We start from the raw sequence: 17,207 nt of genomic DNA, 5'->3' as shown, positions 1-17,207 counted from the left end.
GAATTTATCGCTACACCAATGAAAAGATATCTTCATGTAATAGTGCGTTGCATGTAGGTCTTTTTATTAGATCTCCCCCCATTAGTGTTAAGAGTCCCACATTGGATAATATATGGCCTGAACACATGTTTATAAGTGGGGGCAGTCTTCACTCTATCAACCGGTTTTGTAGGGTTGAGTTAGATCCAACCACATTTCTTAATATGGTATCAGAGCCTGGTTTAAGATCCGATGGGCCACCTACTATGGTTTCCGTTATCGGGCCACCCACCATTTATTTCCATGCTCCAGATGTCCAGTCCTAGGCGTGAGGGGGTGTGTTAAGAGTCCCACATCGGATAATATATGGCATGAACACATGTTTATAAGTTGGGGTAGTCCTCACTCTACCAACCAATTTTATAGGGTTAAGTTAGATCCAACCATATTTCTTAACATGGTATCAGAACCTTGTTTAAGATCCGGTGGACCACCTATTATGGTTTCCGTTATCGGGGCACCCACCATTTATTTCCATGCTCCAAATGTCCAGTCCTGGGCGTGAAGGAGTGTGTTAAGAGTCCCACATCGGATAACATATGGCCTGAACACATGTTTATAAGTGGGGGCAGTCCTCACTCTACCAACCGATTTTGTAGGGTTGAGTTAGATCCAACCACATTTCTTAATATGGTATCAGAGCCTGGTTTAAGATCCGGTGGGACACCTACTATGGTTTCCATTATCGGGTCACCCACCATTTATTTCCACGCTCCAGATGTCCAGTCCTGGGCGTGAGGGGGTGTGTTAAGAGTCCCACATCGGTTAATATATGACTTGAACACATGTTTATAAGTGAGGACTGTCCCCACTTATAAACATGTGTTCAGGCCATATATTATCCGATGTGGGACTCTTAACAATTAGCACTTAACATATATATGAGACCAATTAGGGTTTAAAATTTCAAAATCTCATAAATGCCCCATTGGACACTCTTTGACTTCAAGACAAGTGTAAATTAAGTAAATCAAATAAAATTCAAACAACTTAAAATAATCAGAATAAAATTGAAATGAAAACATAGATAAACCTGTTTATTTTTTATGAACATGTTGACAAAAAAATAAAAATAAAAGGACTCAAAATAAATAAAAAAAATGGGCGTAAAAATGCTCGAAAAATTAAACTGAATGCACCAAAATGATCAGCACATAATAAACTTTTCGGAAACTTATAGGTTTTGATCAAATTTTGAAATAAAAATGATCGGTTAAAAGGCTCAGGCTAATCAAAACGCGACCAAAAAAGTAGTCAAAAAAATTAAAACGAGCACGTCAGGTTAAACTATGTGAATCGTAGATCAATAAAATTGATGTCTGTAAGCTCAATTTTGAAATTTTCCGCCCGCTAATTTTATTTATATTTGAAAATTGATTCAACCGGCTTGTCTGTAAATCTAAACACTTATTTTGGTCGATATTTTAGGCATTATGCGAGATAAAATGTATGTTATGCTATCCAGATGATGCAAATGTCATGATGTATGTATCGATTTATTGTATGAGGGGCAAAATTTGGGTGTAACAAAAGGGAAGTATAAACATATGAAAAAAAACAAGCATTTATGGAGAGGGATGACATGCACATCGTACATGTTGCAGATTCTCTTATCCCTTTCGAGAGAAAGCACTCCCTAGTATAAGGAGGGACACATGTTAAGATGTGTCTATCAAGTGTTGTTAATCACAAGGGAGATATTTAATGCACTTCTTTCTAATGACATCAATGTCCTATCAAGGGTCTTATATATCTTTCTACTAGTGGTCAGAATGAGTATGAACCCGACAAAGCTCAAGTTCTCCGACGTAGGAACAAATGCTTGTAGGGAAGCTGTTCTAGGCTGTCCGCAAAGCCCACAGAGAAGACCCAGTAACAAGTGTTGAAGAAGAAGGCGCTCGAAACCGGTGGACCTTATCCTTTACCAAGGACACAAAATCAGATCCTCCATTAGATATCTCACAATTGGATCAAATCGAACGACAACCCACAAAACATGTTGAATCATGCGCAAATAAATTTAACCGCTCATACTATATAAAGACCACTTTGTGCCATTTAGATATTCAATCTATTCAGACTCTAAATCAATTTTCAATCTCTAATCCTTAAACGATATATATGGTCAGTTTAAATGGTAATGAGTTCGAACCCCAGCAACAACTCTTTTATATTTTCCAAACTAGCACCATATATATGGATAATGATTTAAAATACTTGTCTGAATAATTGAGAAATATGGTTGATTTAAAATATTTGTCTAAATAATTAAGAAAAAAGTAAATAAAATTAGGGGATTGATGAGATGGGCAAGTGGATCTTACTTGTGTTTTTTTTAAAATGTTTTTTATAGTATTACATATTTTTGTACAATAAAACTTTTTAGAAAAATTTCAAACGAAAATTTGGTTTGAATAATTATTCTTAAAATATTATTTTAGATATTTTATTATTTTATTGAAACTTTTTTTGGATATCAAATTTTTAAAAAATCACATATGAAATTATTTCAAGTAAATTTTTATAAAAGTTACTTTTAAAATATAACTTTAAAAAAAAATGATTTCGACTATATTTTTATTTTCAATAATATATATCTATGTTATAGGATGTTAAAATCAATCTTTCAGTTTTAAAAAAATGAATATTAAAAAATTTATAATACTAATATTTTTATAAAAATTATTTTAAAATAAAATGTATTTCTTGAAGATAAAATCAACCGACCCTTAGTACTCTTTTTTTAGACCGACAAAAATGCACTACTTATAAAGATGTTGTTTTTTTATAATTTATGCAACCGTTCAAGTAGAGGAAAGAGTTTTATAAAAGAGAAGCAACCCAAAAGAAAATAGAGAAAGTGTGAAGAAATGGGTTTGAATGGAAATGGAAATAGGAATAGGAATGGGTTAATAAATGTGGTGGACGAGGTTGATGAGTTAGAGAGTGAAGTTTCATTTGTTCGTTTAAACTCTACTTTTTACCATAACTTTTTAATGTTCTTCTAGGTTGTGAATGCAGGATTTGAGACTGAGTTTTTTCTGTTGAAGAGCATAACAAGGTATGCCATTCTAAATTATCTTGTGATTAGATTAATGTAATTGACCATACAAATTAATTCTAAACATGAATAAAATCATTCAGGGAAGAAAAAGAAGAATGGATACCATTTGATTCGAGTCGTTACGGTTGCTCCTCAGCATTGGATGTTGCCTCCCCGATACTTCGTGAAATTACAACTGCTTTACATTCCATAGGCATTCCAGTAGAACAGGTAAACATAATTTGAATTCTAACACATGCATCCCATTTTATGAACTTTTGCTTTTCATGAAAAAATTGCAGTTACACCCAGAATCTGGAAATGGCCAATTTGAAGTGGTTTTGGAATACACCATTGGTACTAAAGCTGCAGACAACTTAGTTTACACACGTGAAACTATAAGGGCAATTGCTAGAAAACATGGCTTGATTGCAACTTTTCTTCCAAAGTGCCAATGTAAACACATGTTTAGTTTCATAAAAATAATAAAAGTTTGAAAAACATGATGTTTTTGTTGAATAAACTTTAATGTTATAGTTAATGGGTTTTATTAATAAGTTAAATGGAGAGATTTGGAAGGTCAAGAGACAGTGGCCAAATTAATAGTATTTACTTATTATTATGTTTCCTAAGTTTCTGAGTCTGTATAAAGACCAAGAACGTATTCTAATGAAATATAGAAGTTACAATAGATTTGTCACCTTATCACAAATTGACATCAGAGCTAATGGCAAACATGATGAATCAAATGCCGTTGCCACGGCTAACGAAGTTAAATTACGAAAACTGGAGTATCCAAATGAAAGCTCTTCTCGGATCTCTAGACGCGTGGGAGGTGACCAAAGATGGGTTTGAAGAACCAACAGATACTGAGGGATATACGACAGCTCAAAACAAGGCGTTGAAAGAGACGCGATCGAAGGATAAAACGGCACTATACATGTTGTTTAGGGTTGTTGATGAATCAAGCTTCGAAAAGATTGTCGGTTCGACTACGTCGAAAGAAGCGTGGGACACGCTAGAGAAAGTGTTCAAAGGAGCAGATCGAGTAAAGCAAGTTCGACTCCAAACTCTTCGTGGAGAATTGGAGAGGATGCAGATGAAGGAGTCAGAAAATGTATCTGACTACATCACGCGTGTACAAAAGGTGGTGAACCAACTCACCAGAAATGGCGAAACAGTAACTGATGCACGAGTTGTTGAAAAGATTTTGAGATCTTTAACAGATAAATTTGAGAATATTGTGTGTGCAATAGAAGAGCCAAAGGACCTTTCGACGCTCTCAGTCGAAGAGCTCGCTGGTTCCCTCGAAGCACACGAACAACGTAAGATGAAAAAGAAGGAAGAAGGAGTAGAGGATGCAAATCAAACCAAGGAGAAAATCAAAGACGAAAAGGTACTCTTTTCTCAAAATTTTCGAGGAAGAGGACGTGGTCGTGGAGGACGTGACAGTGGTCGAAGTGGTAGAGGCAGCAACTTCGAGAGAGGACAGTCAAGTCAGCAAAATTGGCGTGGCAGAGGACGTGGTCAAAGAGGTGGTAGGTCGAACCATTCCAACTTTGAATGCTACAAGTGTGGCAAGTATGGTCATTATGCGAAGGATTGTAACTCATTCAAATGTTATAACTATGATAAAGTGGGACATCTTGCAAAAGATTGTCGAATCGAAAAGAAGGTAGAAGAAACAACCAATCTAACTTTGGAAGCTGAAGCAAATGAAGGTTTTCTCTTGATGGCTCAAAATGAGATCAACACAAATGACAATGTTTGGTATCTTGACTCAGGAGCAAGTAACCATATGTGTGGTCACAAACACTTGTTTAAAGAAATGAGAAAGATTGAAGATGACAATGTGTCTTTCGGAGATGCATCGAAAGTGAAGGTCGAAGGCAAGGGAACGATCTATTACTTGCAGAAGGATGGGTTGATTGGATCAATTCAAGATGTTTATTATGTACCAAATCTTAAAACCAACATCTTGAGTTTGGGACAACTTACAGAAAAAGGTTATTCGATACTTATGAAAGAACGAATACTGCATTTGAAGGACAAGTTGGGACATTTGATTGCTCGTGTCGAAATGGAGAGAAATCGAATGTACAAACTGAATCTGATAAACGTTCGAGAAAAATGTTTACAAGTAAATGTCGAAGACAAAGCGTCACTATGACATCTACGTTTTGGTCATCTACATCACGCTGGTTTAAAAAGGTTGGCGAAAAGGAACATGGTGCATGGACTACCAGATATGGATTATGAAGGAAAGTTCTGTGAAGAATGTGTGCTTAGCAAACAAACAAGAACTTCATTTCAAAAGAAGGCAGAATATCAAGCTAAGCATATCCTTGATTTGATTCACACCGACATATGTGGGCCAATCACGCCAGAATCTTTCAGTATCAAAAGGTATTTTATTTCCTTTATCGACGATTACTCACGGAAGACATGGGTTTATTTCTTGAAAGAAAAGTCTGAAGCATTCAAGGTGTTCAAAAGGTTCAAAGTAATGGTGGAGAAGGAAACCGACAGACACATTAAAGCAGTTCGATCTGATAGAGGTGGTGAGTATACTTCGACAGCCTTTATGAAGTATTGTGAAGAGCAGGGTATAAGGAGATTTCTAACTGCAGCATACTCACCTCAACAAAATGGGGTGGCTGAAAGGAAGAATCGAACAGTCCTTGACATGGTTCGTTCAATGCTTAAAAGCAAGAACATGCCAAAGGAATTTTGGGCAGAAGCTGTAAAATGTGCCATTTATGTTCAGAATCGATGTCCACATTCGAAGTTAGAAGATAAAACACCACAAGAAGCGTGGAGCGGACAGAAGCCAACAGTTTCTCATCTCAAAGTATTTGGAAGTGTGGCTTATGCACACGTACCAGATCAACGAAGAACGAAACTTGAAGACAAAACTCAGAAATACATACTCATTGGGTATGATGAGAAAACAAAAGGGTACAAGTTATTTGATCCCATAAGAAAGAAGGTGATAGTGAGTAGAGACGTTCGAATAAACGAAGCAAGTAAGTGGGACTGGAACAGTTCGACAGAAGTTATCGTCGAAGTTGAAGAATCATTTGTCGTTGTACCACCAAACATTTCAACAAAACTTGAAGATTCTGACAATGAAGATGAACCTACACAACCCAGAATGCGAAGTTTGCAAGATCTGTATGATTCGACAAGTGAAGTGCACCTTGTATGTCTCTTGGCAGATGCTGAAAACATCAGTTTTGAAGAAGCAGTACGAGACAAGAAGTGGAAAAGTGCCATGGACGAAGAGATGAGGGCGATTATCCACAACAACACTTGGGAGGTAGTTGAATTGCCAAAAGGTAGTCAACCCATTGGTGTAAAGTGGGTATTCAAGAAAAAGATGAACGCTCAAGGAGAAATAGAACGATACAAAGCGAGACTTGTTGCGAAGGGATACAAACAGAAAGCAGGAGTTGATTATGACGAAGTATTTGCACCTGTTGCAAGAATGGAGACAATTTGATTACTCATATCTCAAGCTGCTCAATTCAAATGGCCAATATTTCAAATGGATGTCAAAACAGCTTTTCTGAATGGTGTACTAGAAGAAGAAGTCTATGTTGAACAACCACTCGGGTACATGAAAGCTGGAGAAGAGAAGAAGGTACTGAAATTGAAGAAAGCGCTATATGGGCTGAAGCAAGCACCGCGGGCATGGAACACACGTATCGACACATATTTCAAGGAGAACGGGTTCGAGCAATGTCCGTACGAACATGCCCTCTATGTGAAGAAAAATGGAAGGAATGTATTACTTGTTGCTCTCTATGTCGATGATCTTATTTTTCTGGGCAGTAATGATCAGATGATAGAAGAATTCAAAAGCACAATGACACGTGAATTCGAGATGACAGACTTAGGCCTGATGAGATTCTTTCTTGGTCTGGAGGTTCGACAAGAAGAAACAGGAATCTTCATCTCACAAGAAAAATATGCAAAAGAAATCTTGAAAAGATATAAGATGGAAAGCTGTAATCCGGCTTTGACGCCAATGGAACCAGGAACAAAATTGTCGAAATTTGATGGAGGAGAACGTGTCGAAGCAGGAAAATATCGAAGTTTGGTAGGAAGTCTTCGCTATCTCACATGTACAAGACCAAATATCTCATTAAGTGTAGGCATTGTAAGTCGATTCATGGAGGAGCCAGTTTACACACATTGGAAAGCATTGAAGCGAATTCTGAGGTACATCCAAGGAACAGTGTCACTTGGGATGTTTTACTCGAATTCAGACAAATATAAGTTGGTTGGTTACTCTGACAGTGATTGGTGCGGAGACATAGACGATCGAAAAAGCACTTCTGGATATGTGTTTTTCATGGGAAATACTGCATTTACTTGGCTTTCTAAAAAGCAACCGATAGTAACACTTTTAACATGTGAAGCAGAATATGTAGCAGCATCCTGGTGCGTTTGTCATGAAATATGGCTCAGAAGATTGATGAGTAAAATGGAGCTAGAACAGAAAGGTGCAACAATAATACAAGTTGACAACAGGTCAGCAATTGAGTTAGCAAAGAATCCAGTAAACCATGAAAGGAGCAAACACATTGACGTTCGCTTCCACTTCATTCGAGAACACGTGAAGGAAGGAAATGTCGAATTGAAGCATGTAGCAAGTAAGGACCAAGCAACAGACATTTTCACAAAACCACTATCAAAAGAAATCTTCGACAGAGGCAAGAAATTGATAGGCATGATGAATAGAAGAAACATTTAAGTTTACAGAGGAGTTTTGTTGAATAAACTTTAATGTTATAGTTAATGGGTTTTATTAATAAGTTAAATGGAGAGATTTGGAAGGTCAAGAGACAGTGGCCAAATTAATAGTATTTACTTATTATTATGTTTCCTAAGTTTCTGAATCTGTATAAAGACCAAGAACGTACTCTAATGAAATACAGAAGTTACAATAGATTTGTCACCTTATCACAGTTTTGTTGCAATTTTGAAGGTACATTTTAAATGAAGTGGGTTCCGGATGCCATGTTCATCTAAGTTTATGGCAGAATGACAAAAATGTATTTATGGCATCTGATGAATCATCAAAGTATGGAATATCAACTTTGGGAGAAGAATTCATGGCCGGAGTTCTTCATCATCTTCCTTCGATTTTGCCATTTGTAGCACCACTTCCTATCAGGTTTCTAGATTTCTATCATCTTTAATAACTACTCATATTATTAAATCGAAATACAAATTATTATGATATCTTTTCTTACACGAATACTCAATTTGATTGCAGTTATGATAGGTTACAACCGATGACAGGGGGATCATACTTATTATGGGGAATTGAAAACAGGAATGCACCATTGCGAGCTTCATCTCCACCCGGAACTCCCAATGGTTTAGTGAGTAATTTTGAATTCAAACCATTTGATGGTGTTGCAAATCCATACTTAGGCTTAACTGCTATAATTGCTGCTGGCATTGATGGTCTTCGACGACATCTTTCTCTTCCTGAACCTATTGGCACGATAATGTAATAAGAATTTCACATAGTAGTAAGAAAATTAGTTGAGATTTTATAGTTGAGATTTAAGGCCTAGATGTCTATATTGTTGAAAGGTAATTCAGTATTTTAGTATTTTGCCTACGTGGCATTATTGTTTGTGCATATAACTAGTAGTGTGCTTAGCCATTGAGTCGTGTAATAGTTGTAAGAGAAGTTTGTGTAGTAGTGTGTGTGCGTAACCATTTACTGTAACTGTTTTAGTAGAATACTGGAAGACAATTAGGTTATGAACTAAAGTGATTAAAAAAAATGAACAAGAATTACAAAAGAATGAATCATATGATGTTTGTACAAATTTCAAGTTTCATATTCATGATATGGTCTTAGAAATCAATAAACATGTACCTTGACATTGTACCATACTTCAAGATTTTAAAATTACAAAGCATTTGCTAGTTGAAACATTCAAACTTGGAATAATCACTCAATGTTTTTTCAAGCCATTCAAATAGAAACTTTAAGAACAAATTCATTTCTTTTGCTAAAACTCTTGAAATTAAACTAAACTACTATCCTATCTATTAGAAACAAATTAAACAAAACACAACTTAATTAACAAAAATTATCGTAAAGATAAGGTAAATGATCATCGGTGAAAGTGGATAAGTGGTTGAGTAAAAAGAATTTTTACTGGTATATCAGGGCACGCTTAGTGCGGTTTCTGCTGCTTCTAGCTTCTCAAAATTTTCCAGGGCACGCTAAGCGCCCTGTACTGGCCAGAATTTTCGAAATGATTTTTTTTATCAAGCTTTCCATCTTCTTTCACTCTTTAAGGCTTAAACTACTTAATGAAAATATATTAAATACTTATAAATTTGTGTTGTCTTCTAACAAGCGCTCGTTTAACGTCATTAGCTCGATGCATTTTTCAATTAGACGCTCCCTCTTGTTGCTTCTTTTGCTTGGCTAATTATTTGCCCTTCCTGGTTTTGTTGTTGTTCCTTCACCGGCAGTTACCCATAACCAACACTTGAGCAAACTTGATGAGAAACAAGTATATATACAATATAGACAAGTGCAATATCTAAACGTCAGTTCCCGACAACGATGTTATTTTGTTGAATGCAATATTACTCGCCCTTTTTATAAGAACTAATAGATGAATGATCAAGACCGTGAGTAGAGAGCACAAGAACAACGACTATAATTCGACTCATGGAAGCATGGTAAACTCAAGTGCATTTAAGCATTCTATGTATTGTTCCATACCCTAGCTAATCATGTCATTGCACGTGTCAAGAATGGGTGACGAATTCTTTCAAAGATGAAACCACATTAAATGTGATTGTTTCCTATTACTACTTAAAAGTTGTCCCCAAGCAATTCAGTTACACTCCACGTTGGACTAAAGACGTGAAGGCCGGTCAATGATACTTAAGGCTTTCCTCGGCTCCTTCAGTGCCTGGCAAAATCTTGGGGGGCAGTTGTTCTAAAGCGGCCAAATGCCCAATTGACCAAGACTCAATCCATCTCAAGCCCACTCCACTAGATCCAACATATTAAATCAATTCACATGCCATTAGAATGTATACAATCTTGACCTCCAATTTCACTTTACTCATCTTGAATCTTGAATTGACATGGACGTTGAAGTGCTAACCTATAGTTCCACTACGTGTCTCCGTAAAGGAGATTGGATCCACCGTTCGAGATCAACTGTTATCCATCTCTCATCATTTTAAGTTCTTTCGTGAAGCTGAAACATCAGTTTCTGGTTCCCGAACGGAACAAGATTCATCTAGCTTTCTCTTTAAGGAGTAACATGTTGCATGTTCATAGTATGGTATCCCCACGTTGATGTCGTGGATGTCACATGAATGGTAACACCCCGATGATTTTCTCCTTGTTGAAAAATTAATGGATACACTTTACAAAAAGGTGTAAATCGTCCTAGGGTGTCTACTATAGTGAGGAAGTTGTCCCACCGATTGAACATTTACTAGGAGGTTCCTCAATAAACCATTAATGTCTTGCATGGAGAGTAATACTTTGATTTACACATGTTCGAAGTTCTTCGTTGAGCTGAAATAGATAGAAAGTGTTGAAGAACGTTTTTCATAAACCATAGACGACACCAAATGATCTAGTAAGACTTAATGTTTAAGTGTTATTGATAGTGGTGATAAACTCCGATAAGATGGTCTTCGTAATGTACTCAATGGTGGATGATGTACCTATAAACACTCCAATGAAATTTAAGATTTTTGAATAATTTAACGAGATTTTATAGTTGAGATTTAAGGCCTAGATGTCTATATTGTTGAAAGGTAATTCAGTATTTTAGTATTTTGCCTATGTGGCATTATTGTTTGTGCATATAACTAGTAGTGTGCTTAGCCATTGAGTCATGTAATAGTTGTAAGAGAAGTTTGTGTAGTAGTGTGTGTGCGTAACCATTTACTGTAACTGTTTTAGTAGAATACTGGAAGACAATTAGGTTATGAACTAAAGTGATTAAAAAAATGAACAAGAATTACAAAAGAATGAATCATATGATGTTTCTACAAATTTCAAGTTTCATATTCATGATATGGTCTTAGAAATCAATAAACATGTACCTTGACATTGTACCATACTTCAAGATTTTATCATTACAAAGCATTTGCTAGTTGAAACATTCAAACTTGGAATAATCACTCAATGTTTTTTCAAGCCATTCAAATAGAAACTTTAAGAACAAATTCATTTTTTTTGCTAAAACTCTTGAAATTAAACTAAACTACTATCCTATCTATTAGAAACAAATTAAACAAAAGACAACTTAATTAACAAAAATATTCGTAAAGATAAGGTAAATGATCATCGGTGAAAGTGGATAAGTGGTTGAGTAAAAAGAATTTTTACTGGTATATCAGGGCACGCTTAGTGCGGTTTCTGCTGCTTCTAGCTTCTCAAAATTTTCCAGGGCACGCTAAGCGCCCTGTACTGGCCAGAATTTTCGAAATGATTTTTTTTATCAAGCTTTCCATCTTCTTTCACTCTTTAAGGCTTAAACTACTTAATGAAAATATATTAAATACTTATAAATTTGTGTTGTCTTCTAACAAGCGCTCATTTAACGTCATTAGCTCGATGCATTTTTCAATTAGACGCTCCCTCTTGTTGCTTCTTTTGCTTGGCTAATTATTTGCCCTTCCTGGTTTTGTTGTTGTTCCTTCACCGGCAGTTACCCATAACCAACACTTGAGCAAACTTGATGAGAAACAAGTATATATACAATATAGACAAGTGCAATATCTAAACGTCAGTCCCCGACAACGATGCTATTTTGTTGAATGCAATATTGCTCGCCCTTTTTATAAGAACTAATAGATGAATGATCAAGACCGTGAGTAGAGAGCACAAGAACAACGACTATAATTCCACTCATGGAAGCATGGTAAACTCAAGTGCATTTAAGCATTCTATGAATTGTGCCATACCCTAGCTAATCATGTCATTGCACGTGTCAAGAATGGGTGACGAATTCTCTCAAAGATGAAACCACATTAAATGTGATTGTTTCCTATTACTACTTAAAAGTTGTCCCCAAGCAATTCAGTTACACTCCACGTTGGAATAAAGACGTGGAGGCCGGTCAATGATACTTAAGGCTTTCCTCGGCTCCTTCAGTGCCTGGCAAAATCTTGGGGGGCAGTTGTTCTAAAGCGGCCAAATGCCCAATTGACCAAGACTCAATCCATCTCAAGCCCACTCCACTAGATCCAACATATTAAATCAATTCACATGCCATTAGAATGTATACAATCTTGACCTCCAATTTCACTTTACTCATCTTGAATCTTGAATTGACATGGACGTTGAAGTTCTAACCTATAGTTCCACTACGTGTCTCCGTAAAGGAGATTGGATCCACCGTTCGAGATCAACTGTTATCCATCTCTCATCATTTTAAGTTCTTTCGTGAAGCTGAAACATCAGTTTCTGGTTCCCGAACGGAACAAGATTCATCTAGCTTTCTCTTTAAGGAGTAACATGTTGCATGTTCATAGTATGGTATCCCCACGTTGATGTCGTGGATGTCACATGAATGGTAACACCCCGATGATTTTCTCCTTGTTGAAAAATTAATGGATACACTTTACAAAAAGGTGTAAATCGTCCTAGGGTGTCTACTATAGTGAGGAAGTTGTCCCACCGATTGAACATTTACTAGGAGGTTCCTCAATAAACCATTAATGTCTTGCATGGAGAGTAATACTTTGATTTACACATGTTCGAAGTTCTTCGTTGAGCTGAAATAGATAGAAAGTGTTGAAGAACGTTTTTCATAAACCATAGACGACACCAAATGATCTAGTAAGACTTAATGTTTAAGTGTTATTGATAGTGGTGATAAACTCCGATAAGATGGTCTTCGTAATGTACTCAATGGTGGATGATGTACCTATAAACACTCCAATGAAATTTAAGATTTTTGAATAATTTAACGAGATTTTATAGTTGAGATTTAAGGCCTAGATGTCTATATTGTTGAAAGGTAATTCAGTATTTTAGTATTTTGCCTATGTGGCATTATTGTTTGTGCATATAACTAGTAGTGTGCTTAGCCATTGAGTCATGTAATAGTTGTAAGAGAAGTTTGTGTAGTAGTGTGTGTGCGTAACCATTTACTGTAACTGTTTTAGTAGAATACTGGAAGACAATTAGGTTATGAACTAAAGTGATTAAAAAAATGAACAAGAATTACAAAAGAATGAATCATATGATGTTTCTACAAATTTCAAGTTTCATATTCATGATATGGTCTTAGAAATCAATAAACATGTACCTTGACATTGTACCATACTTCAAGATTTTATCATTACAAAGCATTTGCTAGTTGAAACATTCAAACTTGGAATAATCACTCAATGTTTTTTCAAGCCATTCAAATAGAAACTTTAAGAACAAATTCATTTTTTTTGCTAAAACTCTTGAAATTAAACTAAACTACTATCCTATCTATTAGAAACAAATTAAACAAAAGACAACTTAATTAACAAAAATATTCGTAAAGATAAGGTAAATGATCATCGGTGAAAGTGGATAAGTGGTTGAGTAAAAAGATCTTTTACTGGTATATCAGGGCACGCTTAGTGCGGTTTCTGCTGCTTCTAGCTTCTCAAAATTTTCCAGGGCACGCTAAGCGCCCTGTACTGGCCTGAATTTTCGAAATGATTTTTTTTATCAAGCTTTCCATCTTCTTTCACTCTTTAAGGCTTAAACTACTTAATGAAAATATATTAAATACTTATAAATTTGTGTTGTCTTCTAACAAGCGCTCATTTAACGTCATTAGCTCGATGCATTTTTCAATTAGACGCTCCCTCTTGTTGCTTCTTTTGCTTGGCTAATTATTTGCCCTTCCTGGTTTTGTTGTTGTTCCTTCACCGGCAGTTACCCATAACCAACACTTGAGCAAACTTGATGAGAAACAAGTATATATACAATATAGACAAGTGCAATATCTAAACGTCAGTCCCCGACAACGATGCTATTTTGTTGAATGCAATATTGCTCGCCCTTTTTATAAGAACTAATAGATGAATGATCAAGACCGTGAGTAGAGAGCACAAGAACAACGACTATAATTCCACTCATGGAAGCATGGTAAACTCAAGTGCATTTAAGCATTCTATGAATTGTGCCATACCCTAGCTAATCATGTCATTGCACGTGTCAAGAATGGGTGACGAATTCTCTCAAAGATGAAACCACATTAAATGTGATTGTTTCCTATTACTACTTAAAAGTTGTCCCCAAGCAATTCAGTTACACTCCACGTTGGACTAAAGACGTGGAGGCCGGTCAATGATACTTAAGGCTTTCCTCGGCTCCTTCAGTGCCTGGCAAAATCTTGGGGGGCAGTTGTTCTAAAGCGGCCAAATGCCCAATTGACCAAGACTCAATCCATCTCAAGCCCACTCCACTAGATCCAACATATTAAATCAATTCACATGCCATTAGAATGTATACAATCTTGACCTCCAATTTCACTTTACTCATCTTGAATCTTGAATTGACATGGACGTTGAAGTTCTAACCTATAGTTCCACTACGTGTCTCCGTAAAGGAGATTGGATCCACCGTTCGAGATCAACTGTTATCCATCTCTCATCATTTTAAGTTCTTTCGTGAAGCTGAAACATCAGTTTCTGGTTCCCGAACGGAACAAGATTCATCTAGCTTTCTCTTTAAGGAGTAACATGTTGCATGTTCATAGTATGGTATCCCCACGTTGATGTCGTGGATGTCACATGAATGGTAACACCCCGGTGATTTTCTCCTTGTTGAAAAATTAATGGATACACTTTACAAAAAGGTGTAAATCGTCCTAGGGTGTCTACTATAGTGAGGAAGTTGTCCCACCGATTGAACATTTACTAGGAGGTTCCTCAATAAACCATTAATGTCTTGCATGGAGAGTAATACTTTGATTTACACATGTTCGAAGTTCGTCGTTGAGCTGAAATAGATAGAAAGTGTTGGAGAACGTTTTTCATAAACCATAGACGACACCAAATGATCTAGTAAAACTTAATGTTTAAGTGTTATTGATAGTGGTGATAAACTCCGATAAGATGGTCTTCGTAATGTACTCAATGGTGGATGATGTACCTAGAAACACTCCAATGAAATTTAAGATTTTTGAATAATTTAACGAGATTTTATAGTTGAGATTTAAGGCCTAGATGTCTATATTGTTGAAAGGTAATTCAGTATTTTAGTATTTTGCCTATGTGGCATTATTGTTTGTGCATATAACTAGTAGTGTGCTTAGCCATTGAGTCATGTAATAGTTGTAAGAGAAGTTTGTGTAGTAGTGTGTGTGCGTAACCATTTACTGTAACTGTTTTAGTAGAATACTGGAAGACAATTAGGTTATGAACTAAAGTGATTAAAAAAATGAACAAGAATTACAAAAGAATGAATCATATGATGTTTCTACAAATTTCAAGTTTCATATTCATGATATGGTCTTAGAAATCAATAAACATGTACCTTGACATTGTACCATACTTCAAGATTTTATCATTACAAAGCATTTGCTAGTTGAAACATTCAAACTTGGAATAATCACTCAATGTTTTTTCAAGCCATTCAAATAGAAACTTTAAGAACAAATTCATTTATTTTGCTAAAACTCTTGAAATTAAACTTAACTACTATCCTATCTATTAGAAACAAATTAAACAAAACACAACTTAATTAACAAAAATTATCATAAAGATAAGGTAAATGAGCATCGGTGAAAGTGGATAAGTGGTTGAGTAAAAAGAATTTTTACTGGTATATCAGGGCACGCTTAGTGCGGTTTCTGCTGCTTCTAGCTTCTCAAAATTTTCCAGGGCACGCTAAGCGCCCTGTACTGGCCAGAATTTTCGAAATGATTTTTTTTATCAAGCTTTCCATCTTCTTTCACTCTTTAAGGCTTAAACTACTTAATGAAAATATATTAAATACTTATAAATTTGTGTTGTCTTCTAACAAGCGCTCGTTTAACGTCATTAGCTCGATGCATTTTTCAATTAGACGCTCCCTCTTGTTGCTTCTTTTGCTTGGCTAATTATTTGCCCTTCCTGGTTTTGTTGTTGTTCCTTCACCGGCAGTTACCCATAACCAACACTTGAGCAAACTTGATGAGAAACAAGTATATATACAATATAGACAAGTGCAATATCTAAACGTCAGTCCCCGACAACGATGCTATTTTGTTGAATGCAATATTGCTCGCCCTTTTTATAAGAACTAATAGATGAATGATCAAGACCGTGAGTAGAGAGCACAAGAACAACGACTATAATTCCACTCATGGAAGCATGGTAAACTCAAGTGCATTTAAGCATTCTATGAATTGTGCCATACCCTAGCTAATCATGTCATTGCACGTGTCAAGAATGGGTGACGAATTCTCTCAAAGATGAAACCACATTAAATGTGATTGTTTCCTATTACTACTTAAAAGTTGTCCCCAAGCAATTCAGTTACACTCCACGTTGGACTAAAGACGTGGAGGTCGGTCAATGATACTTAAGGCGTTCCTCGGCTCCTTCAGTGCCTGGCAAAATCTTGGGGGGAAGTTGTTCTAAAGCGGCCAAATGCCCAATTGACCAAGACTCAATCCATCTCAAGCCCACTCCACTAGATCCAACATATTAAATCAATTCACATGCCATGAGAATGTATACAATCTTGACCTCCAATTTCACTTTACTCATCTTGAATCTTGAATTGACATGGACGTTGGAGTGCTAACCTATAGTTCCACTACGTGTCGCCGTAAAGGAGATTGGATCCACCGTTCGAGATCAACTGTTGTCCATCTCTCTTCATTTTAAGTTCTTTCGTGAAGCTGAAACATCAGTTTCTGGTTCCCGAACGGAACAAGATTGATCTAGCTTTCTCTTTAGGGAGTAACATGTTGCATGTTCATAGTATGGTATCCCCACGTTGATGTCGTGGATGTCACATGAATGGTAACACCCCGGTGATTTTCTCCTTGTTGAAAAATTAATGGATACACTTTACAAAAAGGTGTAAATCGTCCTAGGGTGTCTACTATAGTGAGGAAGTTGTCCCACCGAT

The 17,207-nt window shown here is 36.2% G+C and overlaps 1 protein-coding gene across 1 annotated transcript; it reads left to right on the top strand.

The window, feature by feature from the left end:
- The first annotated feature begins 2,909 nt into the window (after window positions 1–2,909).
- Window positions 2,910–9,001, top strand: LOC127094342 (uncharacterized). Its single transcript, XM_051033185.1, has 6 exons — window positions 2,910–2,999; window positions 3,048–3,100; window positions 3,184–3,313; window positions 3,385–3,530; window positions 8,076–8,264; window positions 8,367–9,001. Exons 1-6 carry the CDS (start codon window positions 2,910–2,912, stop codon window positions 8,608–8,610), a joined length of 852 nt encoding a protein of 283 aa, XP_050889142.1. The 3' UTR covers window positions 8,611–9,001.
- Window positions 9,002–17,207: the final 8,206 nt, after the last annotated feature.

This window comes from Lathyrus oleraceus, chromosome 6 (assembly GCF_024323335.1).
Source record: "Lathyrus oleraceus cultivar Zhongwan6 chromosome 6, CAAS_Psat_ZW6_1.0, whole genome shotgun sequence".
Taxonomy (NCBI): domain Eukaryota; kingdom Viridiplantae; phylum Streptophyta; class Magnoliopsida; order Fabales; family Fabaceae; genus Lathyrus; species Lathyrus oleraceus.
The sequence above is the reverse complement of the archived record's forward strand: the minus strand, read 5'-3'. Positions and strand labels throughout refer to the sequence as shown.